Source organism: Zootoca vivipara, chromosome 11, assembly GCF_965207765.1.
Source record: "Zootoca vivipara chromosome 11, rZooViv2.hap1.1, whole genome shotgun sequence".
Lineage (NCBI taxonomy): Eukaryota > Metazoa > Chordata > Lepidosauria > Squamata > Lacertidae > Zootoca > Zootoca vivipara.
This window is the reverse complement of record NC_142594.1, coordinates 56362928-56382869: the sequence shown is the minus strand read 5'-3', so window position 1 is coordinate 56382869 and position 19942 is coordinate 56362928. Positions and strand designations below refer to the sequence as shown.

At 48.5% G+C, this 19942-nt stretch overlaps 1 protein-coding gene across 2 annotated transcripts in view; it reads right to left on the bottom strand.

Moving 5' to 3' along the window:
• The window catches only part of MYO1G (myosin IG), an 80933-nt gene that overhangs the window by 47955 nt on the left and 13036 nt on the right, over nucleotides 1–19942 (bottom strand). For both annotated transcript variants that reach the window (XM_060281037.2, XM_088654451.1), the window contains exons 7-14: nucleotides 17277–17393; nucleotides 16199–16405; nucleotides 11546–11691; nucleotides 9435–9549; nucleotides 8498–8668; nucleotides 4278–4348; nucleotides 2647–2721; nucleotides 677–809 (exon numbers count right to left, since the gene is read on the bottom strand). In XM_060281037.2, the coding sequence (XP_060137020.2) occupies nucleotides 677–809; nucleotides 2647–2721; nucleotides 4278–4348; nucleotides 8498–8668; nucleotides 9435–9549; nucleotides 11546–11691; nucleotides 16199–16405; nucleotides 17277–17393 (1035 nt within the window). The remainder of the gene's footprint in view (nucleotides 1–676; nucleotides 810–2646; nucleotides 2722–4277; nucleotides 4349–8497; nucleotides 8669–9434; nucleotides 9550–11545; nucleotides 11692–16198; nucleotides 16406–17276; nucleotides 17394–19942) is intronic.

Below are 19942 nucleotides of genomic sequence, written 5' to 3'. Positions count from 1 at the left end.
GTTTCTTCCCTGCGGCGGTTTCCAATGACTGGTATTCAGAAACATTGCCGCCTCTAACTGTGGCGGCAGGGCAGAGCCGTCCCGGCCAGCAGCCATTGGAATCTAGACTCTGGGTCAATACTGAGTAGAATTTCAATTACAGGGTGTGTGTTGTGCCGTGTGTGTGTGTTATCTAAAGCAGCGTTTCTCAACCGCTGTTCCGCTCAGTATTGACCCAGAGACGCTGGCTGGTGTGCTGCGACGTGCGGCGGCGAGAAGGGTGATTTGCATTGTCACGTGCCTGGCGGCCGCCAACAAACAACACTGACCCGCCGGAAAGGAAGCCGGCCGGGTCACGACGCGGGGCGAGCGCAGCTCTCAACAGCCACCACCACGGGAGGGTGGTTTTAGACAAACTTAAAGAAGCTGGCTGGATGAGCTCAACCTGAAACTTGCTGAGCAAAGGATTGTGCTGGCAGAGAAATCAGCGGCTTGTGAAGCCTTATTACAGGAGATTGCAACCAACACAGCAATTGGCAAGTGTTTCTTACAGTCATAATTACTGTATATAGTCAATATAGGGCGGCACGGAGTTAATTTTTTTAACTTTTTTAATGGTGGTGTGCCTCGTGATTTTTTTCATGGAACAAGTGTGCCTTGGCCCAAAAAAGGTTGAGAAACACTGATCTAAAGTTACCTTCGACGCCAGGTTCTCCACCAGCGCCACGATGGAGTTTTTGAAGAGGGTAGCAGCCGTCAGGGGCCTCTTGGTGACCTCAGTGATGCTCTGCTGGCCCTCTGGCCACATGTCCTGGAGGACTGGGTCTGCGCTGGGGAAAGAGCACAGAGCGGGAGTCAGGGGGTCCTGGCCGCTGCCAACGCCACCCGTTCCTTAACCCTCAGCCTCTCTGGGCATGGCCAAAGCCCACTGGTGACCATGTGTGTGGGAACATCACAGGATGCAGAGGAGCTAAGAACTCGCAGGGCGCAACTCATCCACCCTAGGGGCTTAAAGGGTAGCACTGCTGTTGCTTCTCAATAGTTTGCTGAGAGACCATCCTTCCGCTAAGCAGTATAATGAGCTGGCTCTGAATCTGGGCTCGGAGGGGCTGTTGCTTGGCAGAAGGGTATCCTTGCATAGGGAAGGCCACAGGTTCAACCCCCGGGATTTCCAGTTAAACGCTGCGCACCTTTGGCCAGGCTTCTTAGCAGCCCCAGAAAGCACACCCAACTCCAGCTCCCGTCGGCCTGTCCTGGATGCGTCCGCTTGCATTTCTTAGTGCAGAAAGCATTGATCTGACGTGTAGAGAGATCTTTCCTATTCTAAGTAATTCAAGGGGGTTCTGGAAGCTTCTCTGTGTGAAAGAAGCAAGCAGAAGGTTCATGATGTTTGGATTATTCCTTCAGAGAAGTTGAGGACAGCAGCCTTAAAGTGGTTCTCTTATCTCTTCTGTCAAGGTCATGTTGACTATAATAATAAGGCCAGAAGGAGCCTGGGCTTCACTTTCTCTTTCCATCTCTCTTCCTTCTGGTGTGGTGTTCTGTACATAGTGTTAAGGTTTAAACATAGTGTTAAGGTTTAAGTTTAAGTCAAGTCTGCTGCAACTGGATTTCTTATGGACAGGGCCAATTCTGAATGTATTGGATTTGTGAACATGATGCTCATTTGCCTTCAGTAGCAGTAAAGCTCTGCTGGATGAAATATTCATTGCCTCTGGTCTACTTTTTTGGGAATCCTGCAACGTGTTTTAAGTTTTTACTCTGCTAACTATACGTTGGAATCTGTTCTGGATCAATATTGAGTAGAATTCAATGACAGGATGCGGAGGAGCGGTGGGGAGGCACCAAAAGCCACTTGGGGGGAAGGTACATAAATTAGTGGTGGGGGAGCAGGGGTGCCAACCTCAATAAAATATTGGAGGGGGGGCAAGGAAACCCCATGTAATCTATCACATCGGGGTCAGCAAACGTTTTCAGCAGGGGGCCGGTCCACTGTCCCTCAGACCTTGTGGGGGACAGGACTATATTTTTTTTGGGGGGGAATGAACAAATTCCTATGCCCCACAAATAACACAGAAGTGTATTTTAAATAAAAGCCACACATTCTACCGTGTAAAAACACCAGGCAGGCCCCACAAATAACCCAGAGATGCATTTTAAATAAAAAGACACGTTCTTCTCAATGTAAAAACACACTGATTACCGGACCGTCCATGGGCCAGATTTAGAAGGCGATTGGGCTGGATCCGGCCCCCGGGCCTTAGTCTGCCTAGCAATGGATCACGTGATGCAGTGTGCACACACCATTTGAATGGCAATGCCCATCAACCGGGGGGGGGGGCTGGCTCCCTCAAATATTTTATTGGGGCGGCCGAAGAGGACTCGGCCCATATGAGTTGGCGCCTGTGAAGGGGAGTGGTCCCCAGCTGCTGCAACCACTCCATAGGGCACAGAACCGGGAGCAGCTTTGTCGGTATTCGGAACTGCAGAAGCAAGTGTTATCTCCGACAACAAAGAGTGAACTCTCTGCCGTGTGCATCCCTTTGGTCGGGGAAGGCTGGAAGAGCCCTCCTGGGCACGGCAGACAAATGCTCTGACCGGATACACACAGTATTGCCATTTCATCAAGGTCATTCTGGGAGCTCCGCCTGGCTCAGGCCGACATACCTGTTATACATCAGCCGCTTGAAGTCCTGGAAAAGAGTGTCCTTGTTCTTGTCCAGAAATCCCTCCACGGAGTACCTGAAACACAGATCCGTAGAGGCTTGGTAAAACCCTGCTTGCTTGCTGTGTAGCTTCCCATGCCCTCTTCTCCCTCTGACCGCTTATCCTGCCACCACTTCCCAGGATCTGAGCCCTCTTCCCTTGGTGGTTCCCCAGCTGGTTCCTCCCACCACTCCTCTGCGTCTAACCAGTCCCTGACCTAGCACGAAATGACGCCGAAGTGGAGAGCAGCTAGAGGCAAGGAAGAAGCCATTGCTTGTTTTTAGAAGAGTGATAAGATTTGACTTGGCTAACCCCTCGCTGGAAAAGCTGTAAATCTGTCTTCGGAGGAGCTATGGAGTAGAATTTGGACATGATTTGTGATTGTGTACTGTTGGATTTGAAAAAGACCAGCAATCAGAGGGAGATAAAGACACAAATCCATGCAACAATCCTGTATAATAAAGTCCCGGTGTCTCTGCGTCCAGTCCCTGTGTCTGCGCTACCGCACACGTGCCCCATGGACACAGGGACTGGACGAAGAGACTGGACGCACGCGCGCACGCACTCTCCTCCCTCAACCCTCTGCCTACCGTTTACCTGCAGCCGCCAAATGCCAAAAAATTATTTTGCTTCGCGCGCACGGTGGGTCACGTTCCTCTTCCCCTGGACTCACGTGGATGTAGAGCACGGCGGCCGCCTCCACTTCCGGAGCGGGAGGCTGAGGGCGGAGCTGTGCGGTGGAGGCGCCTCTGAAGAGCCTCTCTGGCGGCCGAACTGCCCGCAGGCCAGCCGGGAGTGCCGCCCTGAGCTTGCCAAGGGCGCCCATGCCGCTCCGCACTGCTCTCGGGTATGTTCTAGCACCGGGTCGGGGCTCATCAGCGCTGCGCGGAGCACCGGATCGAGGAGCCGGTCTGCAGAGTCAGCGCCCAGCAACGCCGCACGGAGCATTGCCTCTTCAATCCAGCACGGTGTTGCTGGGCGCTGACTCTGCAGACCGGCTCCTCGATCCGGTGCTCCGCGCAGCGCTCACATATGTTCTAGCGCCCGTTTATTTAACGGGCTGAACGACACTAGTAGAAAATATTTTGGTAAAACCCGGCTGGCAACACAACTCAGAGGCTTGGAGAAGATTAAAGGATGTCAACAAAGACTGTTAGGAAAGGACTGTATTATTTTGGGACAATGTGTGAAGGTTACATGAGAGGCTGAATAATCAGGGAGAAATTATTAAAAGCAGTAGTGATTAGTAGGAAGCTCTGGAATCAGAGGCATGGGGAGTCTGAAAAATTCAGCATAATTGGAATGTTTCCTTTAATTGGAATTGTATAATTAATTTGGATTTGTAATATAAAGTGTAATTGGGAATAATTTCAATGTGATTTGATGTTGTTTAATTGGAAAATCTAATAATTTAAAAACAAACAAACAACAAACCAGTCCCTGACCTGACACTGAGTGGGGATTCGAACCCTGGTCTCTCCCAAGTGCTTGTTCGACACCCTAACCAATACACGGGCTTACCCTACCCTGCAAACCCCGTGCCACCTTCCACGAATAATGGAGTATAACCGTCAAGCCAGAGCAAAACTCACGTGACGTCTCCTGCATAGTGCTTAATGCGGAAATCGCGTCCGAAATCCATGGACTTGTCAGCAGGATTGAGCTGCAGGGAGGAGGAAGGAAGCAGACATTCATTCATTCATTTGACCGCCCTATAGCTGTAGATCTCAGGGCGGTTCACAACATAAAACTGAAACATATCACTGTGAAGACGATTCAGCTCCATTCACAATGGAACTCATGACCATGCAGTGAAGCTGAATGTGGGAAGAATCAGGGCAGGCGAAAAAAGGAAGTAATTCTTCACAGAGAGCACGGTTCATCTATGGAACTCCCTGTTAGGATTCTTGCTCCGTGTTTGCAGTCATGGGATTGTTGTTTACCACATGACGGTGTATGTTTTCATTCCAAAGTGTGGAAAGTGACGGAAACAGGATGTTTTGTACTACCAAGTCCCGCTTGGACTACTGCAATGCGCTCTACGTGGGGCTACCTTTGAAGGTGACCCGGAAACTACAACTAATGCAGAATGCGGCAGCTGGACTGGTGACTGGGAGCGGTCGCCGAGACCATATAACCCCGGTCCTGAAAGATCTACATTGGCTCCCAGTACGTTTCCGAGCACAATTCAAAGTGTTGGTGCTGACCTTTAAAGCCCTAAATGGCCTCGGTCCAGTATACCTGAAGGAGCGTCTCCACCTCCATCATTCTGCCCGGACACTGAGGTCCAGTGCCAAGGGCCTTCTGGCGGTTCCCTCGTTGCGAGAAGCCAAGTTGCAGGGAACTAGGCAGAGGGCCTTCTCAGTGGTGGTGCCTGCCCGGTGGAACGCCCTCCCAACAGATGTCAAAGAGGAAAACAACTACCAGACTTTTAGAAGACATCTGAAGGCAGCCCTGTTCAGGGAGGCTTTTAATGTTTAATAGATTACTGTGTTTTATTTTTCTGTTGGAAGCCGCCCAGAGTGGCTGGGGAAACCCAGCCAGATGGACGGGGTATAAATAATAAATAAATAAATAAATAAATAAATAAATAAATAATAATATTACTATGTTCCGGAATGTAGGACTATTGTCCTTTGTTTCTTTCTCTCTTTACTGTCTGATAAGAAAGAGGAAGGAGCTAAGTCAGAATGCTACGAGTCTACTATATGTAAACAAAAGTAGATTAGCCAAAATGCTGTGCTGCTGAGTTCTGTTACGCAAACGGCGAATACTCTGTGGATCCCTAAGTGTGCTGATGCTCCCTGGTATCAGTCGCTGTGATGTTCGGGCTGAAGAAAGCTTTTGAAGCTCCCGAAGGAATGGCCAGGAGGGAGAGAACATGCCAATCGGGCATGTGTCTCTGCCAGGGTCCTACACGAGAGTAGGACGATCCTAACACTCCCTCCCACAGGAAGCAGTGATGCCCCCCCCCACCGCTAGAACACTGGACCACCCTGCAACTCTTGGGATGTTCCCTTGGGGGCTGCATGCGGGCAATGTGAGGGATGCATTGTTGCTTGATTACTGGAATCGTGTATTTTGCTGTTCATAGAGAGTCCAGGCCGCAAGGTCTGTGCGCGTTAGGAAGTTTTTTTTTTGTATGGTGCCACTTAGTGCAAGAGGCTGAGCCTGTACAGGGATCTAACCTTTGGTAGGAAACAGGGGGGAAGTGGTTCTGTTGCTGTTAGCGTTGAACTCCATTGTCCTAGATAGAGGTGGGTGAATGAGCTGGCTGGAAATTATATTTCATGCTGCCTGGGATCCTTTGGAATAAGGCATTTGCTTTGGGATAAACTGTTGGCTGGGAGGTAGCTCTCTTTTTTTTGTAATCCTTTTTATTTGGTTTTGCAAATATTAGTTTATAACAATCCAAATTACATATCCAAATTTAGAGATTTCTCCAGATCTCTGGACTTCCCACCTTCCCCTCCACAGATCCTATCGTACACCCTCTTAACTGCCACAGTCCATTTTGTATCTTTCCATCTTGTCCATAATGTTAAAGGTAAAGGGGCCCCTGACCATCAGGTCCAGTCGTGTCCGACTCTGGGGTTGCGGCGCTCATCTCGCTCTATAGGCCGAGGGAGCCGGCGTTTGTCCGCAGACAGCTTCCGGGTCATGTGGCCAGCATGACAAAGCTGCTTCTGGAGAACCAGAGCAGCGCACGGAAACGCCGTTTACCTTCCTGCCGGAGCGGTCCCTATTTATCTACTTGCACTTTGATGTGCTTTCGAACTGCTAGGTGGGCAGGAGCTGGGACCGAACAACGGGAGCTCACCCCATTGCAGGGATTCGAACCGCCGACCTTCTGATCAGCAAGCTCTAGACTCTGTGGTTTAACCCACAGCACCACCTGGGTCCCTTGTCCATAATGTTAATGGCATGTTATTAAAATCCTGCTCGTGTTTTCATCTGTTTACAACAGGCATCCCCCAACTCACCCCTCCAGATGTTTTGAGACTACAATTCCCATCATCCCTGACCACTGGTCCTGTTAGCTAGGGATGGTGGGAGTTGTAGTCCCAAAACAGCTGGAGGGCCACGTTTGGGGGTGCCTGGTTTACAGTGATCTCCTAGATAAATTTCCCCATTCTTTATTGAAGTTTAGCTCTTCTTGGTTCCCGAGTCTTCCGGAGGAGGTGGCTCTGTTAATATGGGTATGAATGGTTGGGAGGGTGGAAAGTGACGTCTATATGTGGGAAGTTGCTGAGTTTGTGTTTGGAGAAGTAACTTGGGGTGGGGGGTGGGCGCTGCTTAGATCACAGCGATTTTGCTCAGCTGCTAACAATGCTTTCTAACACATGGGTTTTTCCATTGTATTTCTGTATTTGATTGTGACTTCTTTATGCTGAAGAGCATCTTTATTTTGCTGCTAAGTATGCCGTTTCCAATGTGCATTTCTTTTTGTTTGATTTTCTTTTGCAATGCTCTATCAATCTTCTATCTGTGTTAAGGTATTGCTGTAAACTACTCAGATTTTTTTTAAAAAAACAACAACACATAATATAAACTGTTATAGAAACTGAAGAAGTGCTATAGAAGTGCTATAGAATCTGAAGAAGTGTGCATGCACACGAAAGCTCATACCAATGACAAACTTAGTTGGTCTCTAAGGTGCTACTGGAAGGAATTTTTTTATTTTGCTATAGAAATGATCTAAATAAATAGATGGGAAGAACTGCTCAACAGTGGAACAGGCTACCTCAGAAGGTGGTACAGACTCTGCTCCCCTGGAGATTTCCACCTAAAGATTCTAAAGAAGATTCCACCTAAACATTAGGAAGAATTTCTTGACAGTAAGAGCTGTTCAGCAGTGGAATTTGCTGCCAAGGAGTGTGGTGGAGTCTCCCTCTTTGGAGGTCTTTAAGCAGAGGCTTGACAGGCATATGTCAAGAATGATTTGATGGTGTTTCCTGCTTGGCAGGGGGTTGGACTGGATAGCCCTTGTGGTCTCTTCCAACTCTGATTCTATGATTCTATGATTCCTTTCTCTCCCTTGACCAGTGCCGGATTTACATATAAGCTAAACAAGCTATAGCTTAGGGCCCCACTCTCTTAGGGAGGGGGAATTTGAAGGGGGGGGGAACTGGATGTACATTTCTAAAATATAAGATAAAAAAACAAATAAAATAAAACCTACATACAGCAACCGTGTTTTGTGTTGTGTAGGCTCCTAGGATGTAAGTCATGGGCCCCGCCTGCTAGCCTGCTCCCTAAAATATCACTGATTTTCTCATTTCTATTTATAGGGTGCCTAGATTCTGCATCAACTGGTTGCATGGCATGTATTTCATGATTAATATTGTTGTTGTTGTTTAGTCGTTTAGTCGTGTCCGACTCTTCGTGACCCCATGGACCAGAGCACGCCAGGCACTCCTGTCTTGCACTGCCTCCCGCTGCCTTCAGATGTCTTCTAAAAATCTATATTTTGTGATGTGCAAATGGCTTGAGATACCTATGAGGTCCATAAATTACCATGTAGCATATATTCAACACAAAAACAGTGACAATTTGTTGTTGACAGAGGACAGCTGGACATATAAAGGGCCCCATTACCGTCAGTAGCTTAGAGCCTCATCAAACCTGAATCCGGAGCTGAAACAGACATAGAGTCAAAGAAGGAAGTTGGAAGAATGGCACTCTTGCCCACTTTCCCTTCCAGCTCCATGTGTTTTCAAGGCTCAGATTAATTCTGTTCCTTCCTTTGGCCCATGTGCTGAAGAAGGGTGGGGGGCTGCCTCTGTTTTGCTTTGAGGTACCCCCTTCTTACCTTCCTGCTGGCATAGTGTGGGTGTTTGCCAAGCCTGGCATTCATGGACTCCAGGAAAAGGGCGTCGGTGACTTTCCCCCCAGTCAGGCAGGCCTCATCCAGCACAGCGATTATGCCCTTGTGCGGCTCCTCCACCAGGTCCACAATGATTTGGTTGTTGAAATATTCAATCTGTCGAGGGCGAGGCAGTAAAACGGTTAAAACCTGGAGTACTGTGTCCAGTTCTGGGCACCACCGTTCAAGAAGGATACTGACAAGCTGGAACGTGTCCAGAAGAGGGCAACCAAAATGGTCAAAGGCCTGGAAACGATGCCTTATGAGGAACGGCTTAGGGAGCTGGGTATGTTTAGCCTGGAGAAGAGAAGGTTAAGGGGTGATATGATAGCCATGTTCAAATATATAAAAGGATGTCATATAGAGGAGGGAGAAAGGTTGTTTTCTGCTGCTCCAGAGAAGCGGACACGGAGCAATGGATTCAAACTACAAGAAAGAAGATTCCACCTAAACATTAGAATGAACTTCCTGACAGTAAGAGCTGTTCGGCAGTGGAATTTGCTACCAAGGAGTGTGGTGGAGTCTCCTTCTTTGGAGGTCTTTAAGCAGAGGCTTGACAGGCATATGTCAAGAATGCTTTGATGGTGTTTCCTGCTCAGCAGGGGGTTGGGCTGGATGGCCCTTGTGGTCTCTTCCAACTCTATGATTCTATGATTCTAAAACAAAAGTCTCCGAGGCACCTTTCAGAAGGTCTGTGACTCAGGGGTAGAGTGGGAAATAGTATTGCGGCCAAATTAAAATTCCATGTGTTGCTAGATAAGATTCATGCAGTTCCCCTGTGAAATCCCATGGAGGGCACACTGTGGTTGTTATTTTTTATTAACCCCCCCCCCACCTCTCCCATCCTGTCATGATCTCCCCCTCACCGGCCACCGCGACTCACGTGTTGCCACTCGATCCCCTCGCGCTGGTACTCCTCCTGCTCCTGCCGCAGGATCAGCTCGATGAACAGCTGCTGCAGCTTCTCGTTGCAGTAGTTGATGCAGAACTGCTCAAAGCTGAAAGGGAGAGGGAGCAGGCGAGACTCAAGACCCCAATCTGCACCCCACAGAGCAAAGGGGATTCTGCACCCCAGGGCAAAACCATAGCTCAGTGGCAGAGTCCAGACTTATTTAATTACAATGGAAGGTGAGCCCGTGAGCTTCAAGGCAGGGATTTGAGCCCTGGTTCAGTTTTAATGCCATAGTGCCTCTGGGTCTAAATAATATTTCTAAATAATAAAAAATTATTATTATTATTGTTGTTGTTGTTGTTGTTGTTGTTGTTATTATTATTATTATTATTATTATTATTATTATCCCCACCCTCCTGCCTGCTGAGTCTCACAAGCAGCAGCTGGTGTCAGAAGCGAGCCTGCAGGAAATCACACGGAGGAGGTGAAATTAACCCTTTATTGGAAAAAACACATCAATACCCCACCCATCTGGCGGAGTTTCCCCAGCCACTCTGAACAGAATATTAAAATGCAATAATCTATTAAACATTAAAAGCTTCCCTAAACAGGGCTGCCTTCAGATGTCTTCTAAAAGTCTGGTAGTTGTTTTCTTTTTGACATCTGGTGGGAGGGCGTTCCACAGGGCGGGTGCCACTACTGAAAAGGCCCTCTGCTTGGTTCCCTGTAACTTGGCTTCTCATAGTGAGGGAACCGCCAGAAGGCCCTCGGCACTGGACCTCAGTGTCCGGGCAGAACGATGAGGGTGGAGATGCTCCTTCAGGTATACTAGACCGAGACCGTTTAGCTTAGCCATCACGACTGCAAGTTATTGATCAGACAGCCGACACATTTGTCTAATTTTCTTTTAAAGTCACCTGAGCCAGTGGCTATTGTCGCATCTTGTGACAGCGAGTTCCATACGTTTTGCGGGGCAGGCTGGGTTTTCTTTTGTTGGCCCTGAAATGCCTGCCCATCAATGTCACTGGGGAACCTCAGATTTTAGTACCGGGGAACCCAAATTTGAGCAGGCCTAATTCTGGACATCACACTTTCGGAAAGAGCGTAGGCAATTTGGAAGAGGTTCAGAGGAGGGCCAGGAAGACGGTTCAGTGGTATGGAAAGCAAGTTGTGTGAGGGAAGGATGGGACCGCTGAGCCTGGAGAAGAGACGGCTGTTTGGGGAAATGGTGGCACTCTTGATACCCGAAGGGCTGTCCAAAAGAAGAGGAGAGAGGCCCCATCACACCATACATTTAAAGCACTGTGGTACCACTTTAAACAGTCATGGCTTCCCCCAAAGCATCCTGGGACATGTAGTTTGGGAAGGGTGATGAAGGTTGTAAGGAAGTCCCTATTCCTCTCCCAGAACTACATTTCCCTGAGTTCCCTGGGAAGAGGCATTGACTATTGAAACTGCTCTGGAAATTGTAGCTCTGTGACAGGAATAGGAGGATGTCTACTAACTACTCTCAGCATCCTTAACAAACTACAGGTCCCAGAATTCCTTGGGGGAAGCCATGACTCCTTAAAGTGGTATCATAGAACTTTAAATGGATAGCGGGAACGCAACCTGTTGTCACGTGATCCTGAAAATGGTCGGATCCGGTTAAAGCCCGCCGTCCTTTCCAAGGATCCCGGCAACACCCAGAAACTAACCAGTAGTCCACCTGCTGGTGGGATTCTGACCCCATACGTTTAAAGCAGTATCATACCACTTAGCTCCCCCAAAGAATTCTGGGAGCTGTAGTTTGTTGAGGGTGGGTGTTGAGGGTTGTTCAGAGGCCCCTTTTCCCGGTACAGAGCTACAATTCCCAGAATGGTTTAATAATCAATCCCTCTTCCTCTTCCTCTGCAACTCTGGGAATGGTAGTTCTGTGAAGGGAAGAGGGTTCTCCTCACAACTCTCGGCATCCTTAACAAACTACATCTCCCAGGATTCTTTGAGGGAAGCGACAACTGTTTAAATAGTTATCACACTGCTTTAAATGTGTAATGCAGAAGGGGGTGCAGAACTGTATTTTGTTTGCCTCAGGGGGTCTCCCCTAGGTGAAAGACGCCTACCTATTGTTGTCGAAGATCTCGAAACCATAGATGTCCAGGACTCCAATCACCGTATTCTTGCCATGGATTCGGGCATCGTAGTTCTTGACCTCGATGACCGTGTTGATGCGGGCCACGATCCAACAGAATAGACGCTCATAGAAGGCCTGTCGATGAAAACACGGTGGTGGCCACGTCGTCTTTTGGTTTAAGAGGGTTTTCAGACTTCAAAGGCCCTCAACGCCTCAGGACCACAATGCCTCCAGGACCATATAAACTGACCCGGACTCTGCGTTCATCCCCTGAGACCACGGTGTGCCTCCTCCACAAGAGGTCTGGAGGGTGGCAACACAAGAACAGGCCCTTCTGCATTGGCTCCCTACTTGTGAAATGCCCGTCACTGCCTCTCAGCTTACCTTCCAAGTTCCGGACTGCAGAATCCGGGACCGGCAGCCATTTTACACCGGAAGTTGCGTCGATGTAACTTCCGGTGTTGCTTTGCCCTTCTATGGGCACCCAAAATGGCCGGCGGTGGCTTCAAAAGTCGCTTGTACGCATGTCAGGAAGTGTGCCGACGCAACTTCCGGTGTCGCTTCGCCCATCTATGGGCACCAAAATGGCCGCCGCCAACACCGGAAGTCACGTCTATGCACTTCCGGACATGCGTATATGCGATTTTTGAAGCTGGCGGCGGCCATTTTGGGTGCCCATAGAAGGGCAAATCGGAAAGAAAAAAAATGGCCCCCGGCAGGAGAAAATAATGGAGAAAAACGGGAGACAAAGTGATACGGGGGACCACCGGGAAAAGGTAAGTAAAAAAGGGGTTTTCCCGGGGAAAACGGGAGACTTGGCAGCTATGCCTCTCAGCTGAACCAGCTTCCCAGGGGTTGTTCTGGGGCTTAAATGGGGAGGGAGAGAACCACCTTGAGCTCATTGGAGAAAAAGGTGGAACATAAACGCAATGAGTAGATGTATTATATATATATATATATATATATATATATATATATATATATATATATATAAACTGGGCATGTAGGTGTGTTTCCACTTTTCACCAAAACCGCTTGACCGATTGAGGTGAAATTTTGACACAACATCACATGCGAATGTCTGGAGGCTATAGGGAATTTTGCGTAGACAGATGTCACACCTGCGCAATGTAAAAACCCCAAAACCCTGTGTTTCAGAACACACCACTCAGACGAAAATGCATGCTGGGAAAAGAACCAGGTTGCAAACCAGCGCCCTCTAGCGGTGGCTACACTGGTACGGCACCTATAAAACCTTCCCTCTCAACAGCACCTCGGCTCCCGTTTACATACTAGGCCGAAGACTTTACAGACTAGGCTGAATGGAGGTACTGACTCGCCTGGGTGGCGTTGGGGGGAGATGGGGACGGGATAGGTCAGCACACGGTGGGACCAGTCACAGGGATGAGCCGGGGGTGGGGGGAAGAGGGAGCGTGATACATCATGGGTCGGGACAGGGTGGGGGGAATCACAGGGATAAGCCGGGGGGGAGGTGGGATACATCATGGATCAGCACAGGGTGGGGGCAGTCACAGGGATTAGCCACAGCAACACGTGGCAGGGCCAGCTAGTAAATAAATAAATAAATAAATAAATAAATAAATAAAATAAGGAATAAGACAAGTACTTCAGGCATCCTGCTTATGGGTTGCCCTATGATTGGTGAAAATGGTGTCCGGGGTGGGAACTTCAAATAATTGTTGAAATGTTTGGGATTTTGAAGCTGATCGTCTAAAAAGGAACCTCAACAACCTGAGTTTCCTTTAAAAAAAAACAACCCTCAACGATTTTGAGGTTCATTTCACAAAAAAAGGCCAACAACTGAATTTTACTTCTACAAATATGGCAACCCTACTGGGAGATCCCAAGCTGTGTAGGGCTTTCTACACCTTGAACTTATCTAATTGGCAGCCAACTGGACTTGGTTCCCTAACATCGCAAAGATCTCTCTTTTTGTGGACGAGTATGAATCTGTCCTTCCACCTTGAGAAGATGGGTGGCCCCCTTCTTCATAATTTGGCCTACGAAGCCCAAACGCCTTGTACAAACGAGAAGGGCGCCCGCACCTCCTACCTTGTGTGGGATATGACACATAGATAGCAGTCAAGTACAACATTCCTAGAGTGGACGTGAAAGGGGATGTTTGCTCCAGTCAGTAGAAAACTTCCTGTTTCCTCCTGAGCTGAGACAAACCTCCTCTGCATGTGACTAGAGGTGGGCGTGACATTACCTGCCCAGGTATCAAAAGGGGCAAGGCAAGCATCACTCTCTCTCTCTTCTCCATCTTGCTTTCGACTGTCTGCAGTCACTGGGACTAACCCCATTTGGGGTAGTTCCATGTGTATATACTTTGTAACCTAAGTCTGCCTTCAGGGATCCATCTGTGAACTGAATGTGTGAGTAAACTTCTTTTATAATACAGTACTTTACACAAGATTGTGTTGTGTCTATTCTTTTTATGAATGGGGTAACTGTGCCCTGAAGGACCAGGTGTGCAGCCTAGGAGTCATTTTGGACTCACAGCTGTCCATGGAGGTGCAGGTCAGTTCTGTATCCAGGGCAGCTGTCTACCAGCTCCATCTAGTACGCAGGCTGAGACCCTACCTGTCGGCAGACTGTCTCGCCAGAGTGGTGCATGCTCTGGTTATCTCCCACTTGGACTACTGCAATGCGCTCTACGTGGGGCTACCCTTGAAGGTGACCTGGAAACTACAACTAATCCAGAATGTGGCAGCTAGACTGGCGACTGGGAGCGGCCGCCGAGACCACATAACACCGGTCCTGAAAGACCTACATTGGCTCCCAGTACGTTTCCGAGCACAATTCAAAGTGCTGGTGCTGACCTTTAAAAGCCCTAAACGGCCTCGGTCCAGTATACCTGAAGGAGCATCTCCACCCCCATCGTTCTGCCCGGACACTGAGGTCCAGCACCGAGGGCCTTCTGGCGGTTCCCTCGTTTCGAGAAGCCAAGTTGCAGAGAACCAGGCAGAGGGCCTTCTCGGTAGTGGCACCCGCCCTGTGGAATGCCCTTCCATCAGATGTCAAAGAGATAAACAACTACCTGACATTTAGAAAACATCTGAAGGCAGCCCTGTTTAGGGAAGTTTTTAATGTGTGACATTTTAATGCATTTTAATAATAATAATAATAATAATAATAATAATAATAAATTTTTATTTATACCCCGCCCTCCCCAGTCAAAAACCGGGCTCAGGGCGGCTGACACCAACAGAACCACAATAAAACATAAAAACAATTAATTAAAATACAGATTAAAATACAGTATTAAAATTTAAAGTGCAGCCTCATTTCAAGTAGGCCATAAGTGGCTGACACCAACAGAACCACAATAAAACATAAAAACAATTAGTTAAAATACAGATTAAAATACAGTATTAAAATTTAAAGTGCAGCCTCATTTCAAGTAGGCCATAAATCCAAGCCATGAGGGAGAAAAACACAGGGGTCAGGCTGAGTCTAACCCAAAGGCCAGGCGGAACAGCTCTGTCTTGCAGGCCCTGCGGAAAGATGACAAATCCCGCAGGGCCCTGGTCTCCTGGTAAAGAGCGTTCCACCAGGTTGGGGCCAGTACTGAAAAGGCCCTGGCTCTAGTAGAGGCCAATCTAGCCATCTTATGACTCGGGATCTCCAGAATATTATTATTTGTGGACCTTAAGGTCCTCCGCGGGGCATACCAGGAGAGGCGGTCCCGTAGGTACGAGGGTCCCAAGTCGCATAGGGCTTTAAAGGTCAAAACCAGCACCTTAAACCTGATCCTGTACTCCACCGGGAGCCAGTGCAGCTGGTAAAGCACTGGATGAATGTGATCCCGCGGCCGGGACCCTGTAAGGAGCCTCGCCGCGGCATTCTGCACCCGCTGGAGTTTCTGGGTCAGCTTTAAGGGCAACCCTGCGTAATCTTTGTTGGAAGCCGCCCAGAGTGGATGGGAAAGCCTAGCCGGATGGGCAGGGTACAAATAATAAATTATTATTATTATTATTATTATTATTATTACTTAAGGGGGAGAAAAGGGGATTACCAGGAATCCTATTTTGAGAAGCTTAAACAAGCTTGCAACGAGCTAACCGCTGTGTGTTTAAAAGGGGAATGCACTCTGCTAAATAAAGGGACTAGACAACATATCCTCTTCTGCTTCCCTGAACATTCCCACACCTTGCCACAGCCTTACCCTCCAAGTCCCGGAGTGCAGAATCCAAGACCGGCAGACGTGTGACACCAGAAGTTGCGTCGACGTAACTTCCGGTGTCGCTTTGCCCTTCTATGGGCACCAAAAATGGCCGCCGGTGGCTTCGAAAGTCGCTTGTACGCATGTCAGGAAGTGCGTCGACGCAACTTCCGGTGCCGCTCCGCCCATCTATGGGCACCAAAAATGGCTGCCGACACCGGAGGTCGTGTCTATGCACTTCCAGACATGCGTAGATGCGACTTTTGAAGCTGCCGGTGGCCATTTTTGGTGCCCATAGAAGGGCAAATCGGAAAGAAAAAAAATGGCCGCCGGCAGGAGAAAATAACAGAGAAAAATGGGAGACGAAGTGATACGGGGGACCACCGGGAAAAGGTAAGTAAAAACGGAGGTTTCCCGGGGAAAACGGTGTACTTGGCAGCTATGCACAGCTACTACCTTGGCGCAAGCATCCCTCGCGTAGTTGGCCGCATTGGCGCTGTGGCCCTTTTGGATGACTTCCCCGCCCCCGGTGGCCACTGTCCGGTAGAGGAGCGTGTTGACGAGACTCTCCGGTTCCGTGGAGGTCAGCTCCGCCAGGTAGGGCACCAATTCGTCGTTCTCTATCTCCACGTCGTCCCCCGAGGCGACAAAGCGCACGTTGCCCTGGGAAATCCAGCGAGAGAAGAGCAATCAAACAGACGGAAGCACGTATCGCTGAATCGTCCCGATTTAAGCGGGGCATCCTGGAATTACAGAAGCCATCCCGGCTTCTGATTGGATCATGGAACATTCCAGGTTTAAATATATATATACTTTTCAGAGACATACCGTGTTTCCCCAAAAATAAGACGCTGTCTTATATTTATTTTTCCTCAAGGAGACACACTATGGCTTATTTTCAGGAGATGTCTTATTTTTTATTACGCGTTCTCTTCCTTGGCACCCTCCAGAACTGCGCCTATCACTATGTCTTATTTTCGGGATATGGCTTATATTGCGCAAATGCTTAGAAATCCTGCTACGGCTTATTTTATGGGTATGTCTTATTTTCGGGGAAACAGGGTACATTGCACTGATTTTACAATCACCTTGACATTTTAAAACTTGACATCCTTCCCCCCTCTTTCTGCGGTTCCTTAAATTAATTTTTTTAAAATATCTTCTGCACATCCAAATTCACTTAACTTACTCATTTACAGTCAAACCACAGTTTTCGATCATCTCCGTTGGCGAACGTTTTGGCTCCCAAACGTCAAAAACCTGGAAAAGTTCCGGTTTTCAGACGTTTTTCAGAAACCAAACGTCCGACGTGGCAGACAAACGGCTTCCGATTGGCTATTTCGATTGCAAGAGCCAATCAGAAGCCGCGCCTCGGAAAGAGTCTCAAGGGCCACATTGTGGTGCCACAACCGGCTCCCAGAGCCGTATGTTCCCTGTACAGGACTTTTGAGCAGTTTATTTTTACCACGTCTTAATACATTTCCACCCGTACGCCCTCCCGGCGCCAGCAAGCAAACCCCCTGCCTTCATTTACCAAGTGCAAAATGGCTGCCAGGATCTTGTAGACGGAGTCGATCTCTTCCGAAGTGAAACCTATCACAGTCATGGCGTCTGCAACGGCCCGGTGGCTGGATTTCTCGCTGCCCGAGGACTAGGGGAGAACCGGAAAGAAATGAATCAGGAGGAAGAGAAGAGGAGAAAATAAGAATAATGATACTTGAGCACTGCCAGGAAGACTTTTTCCTGCTGCCTGCAAATCAAGCCTGCTTCGTGTTTCCTTGAATTCCCTGGCCTCTGCTTGAAAACAGACCTCCCATTATTATCTTCCTTGGCGGGTTGTGCAAACAGTTATTCTGAATAATGCTTTTTATAGGGTAGTGAGAGATTTTACTTTCTTGGGCTCCTTGATCGCTGCAGATGGTGACAGCAGTCACGAAATTAAAAGACGCCTGCTTCTTGGGAGAAAAGCAATGACAAACCTAGACAGCATCTTAAAAAGCAGAGACATCACCTTGCCGACAAAGGTCCGTATAGTTAAAGCTATGGTTTTCCCAGTAGTGATGTATGGAAGTGAGAGCTGGACCATCAAGAAGGCTGATTGCTGAAGAATTGATGCTTTTGAATTATGGTGCTGGAGGAGACTCTTGAGAGTCCCATGGACTGCAAGAAGATCAAACCTATCCATTCTGAAGGAAATGAGCCCTGAGTGCTCACTGGAAGGACAGATCCTGAGGCTGAGGCTCCAATACTTTGGCCACCTCATGAGAAGAAGAGAAGACTCCCTGGAAAAGACCCTGATGTTGGGAAAGACTGAGGGCACTAGGAGGAGGGGACGACAGAGGACGAGATGGTTGGACAGTGTTCTCGAAGCTACGAACATGAGTTTGACCAAACTGCAGGAGGCAGTGGAAGACAGGAGTGCCTGGCGTGCTATGGTCCATGGGGTCACGAAGAGTCGGACACGACTAAAGCATAGCTGCCAAGTTATCCCTTTTTAAAAGGGATTTTCCCTTATGCTGAATAGGCTTCCTCGCGAGAAAAGGGAAAACTTGGCAGCTATGGACTAAATGACTAAACAACAACATAGGGTAGGGGGCACCGGGGAAGAGCTTAGGGTACCAAGGGGGCAGTGCCCCCCCCAAAGGTTTGGGAACCACGGATGTACTCCAAGGGCCACGGTCTGCTCCCAAACATTGTTGGAGTGTGTTGCTCATTTGGAGTTATCTGTGGTTCCAGACATTTTGCTTTCTCCACAGAATCTGGCATCACGCTAGAAGACAACTTCCACGAGAACGGGGCCTTTTCTGCGGTGGCTCCCCATCTGTGGAATGCTCTCCCCAGAGAAGCGCACCTGGCACCCTCATTACATACCTCTTTACCCAGGCCTTCAGCCAATAAATAATCTACGGCCTGTTAAATAAGTGTGTGTGTGTGCGATGGGGGAGGTACTGTTATTAGGATTATTTTATTATTATGGTTTTGATTTTTATGCTCTGTAAAAAAAAAAAGCATTCTAAACATTGTACACTGCCCTGGGATCTGTTGCTAAAGGCCAGTATATGATCAAATAAATCATGATAATAATAACAAAATATCCAGATTTAGGCATCCTGCTGCTCGCCAGGTGTTTTGGACTACAACTCCCATCAGCCTCCTTGGGCCACAGGTGTGGTGGTCACCTGTCAGCTCAGAGCCCAGAAGCCTCTACCTGCTTTACCTCATATCTGATGATCATCATTTATTGTGCAAAGCTCCAAAGCCACCTTTTTTAATTCACAGTGTCTTTTAGGAGCTAGACCAGGGACTCCTGAAGTGGGAGGTACTGGGAGGGGGGCAATAGGATAACCTGAGGGGGAGATTTAAGAGGCAAGAGGGCAGCAGAGGGGTTTTGGAGATACAGTGGTACCTCGCAAGACGAATGCCTCGCACAATGCAAAACTCGTAAGATGAAAGCGTTTTGCGATGTTTTCGGCATTTTGCAAGACAAAATTTTCCATGGCCACGCTTCGCAAGATGAAGTTTTTCGGCGTGTTTGTTTTTTGCCACGGCAAACCGCGCTTCGCAAGATGAAATTACCGCAAGACGAAGCGACTCGCGGAACGAGTCAGAGCTGTTTGGCAGTGGAATTTGCTACCTGACAGTAAGAATGGAATTTGCTTCCTGACAGTAAGAGCTGTTCGGCAGTGGAATTTGCTGCCAAGGAGTGCGGTGGAGTCTCCTTCTTTGGAGGTCTTTAAGCAGAGGCTTGACAGGCATATGTCAAGAATGCTTTGATGGTGTTTCCTGCTTGGCAGGGGGTTGGACTGGATGGCCCTTGGGGTCATATGAAACTTGGGGTGTTATGTGCTTTCTAATTTCCTCTTTGCTGGAGGGTGCCGTCTTTTATGGGTGAAGCTGCAGATTCCCACCCAGATCTGCAAATAAACCCAAATGCTGATAGCAACCCTGCCTCCAGATGTTATAAGAATTTTAAGGTCCCAAATACAGAATAAATATTCATAAATGCAAACATATATGTCAGGGGCCGCCCACAGGGTCTGCAGGAAGAGGGAGACAGGATTTCGGGGTATAGGGAGCCTCGGCCCCTTCTCTCGAGCAGCACTTCGTCCAAAATGGAACAGTCCTGCTGAATCAGGCAGAAGGCCCATCTGGCCCAGCCTTCTGTGATTCCTGCGTTTGGGGTTGGATGACCGTTGGTGC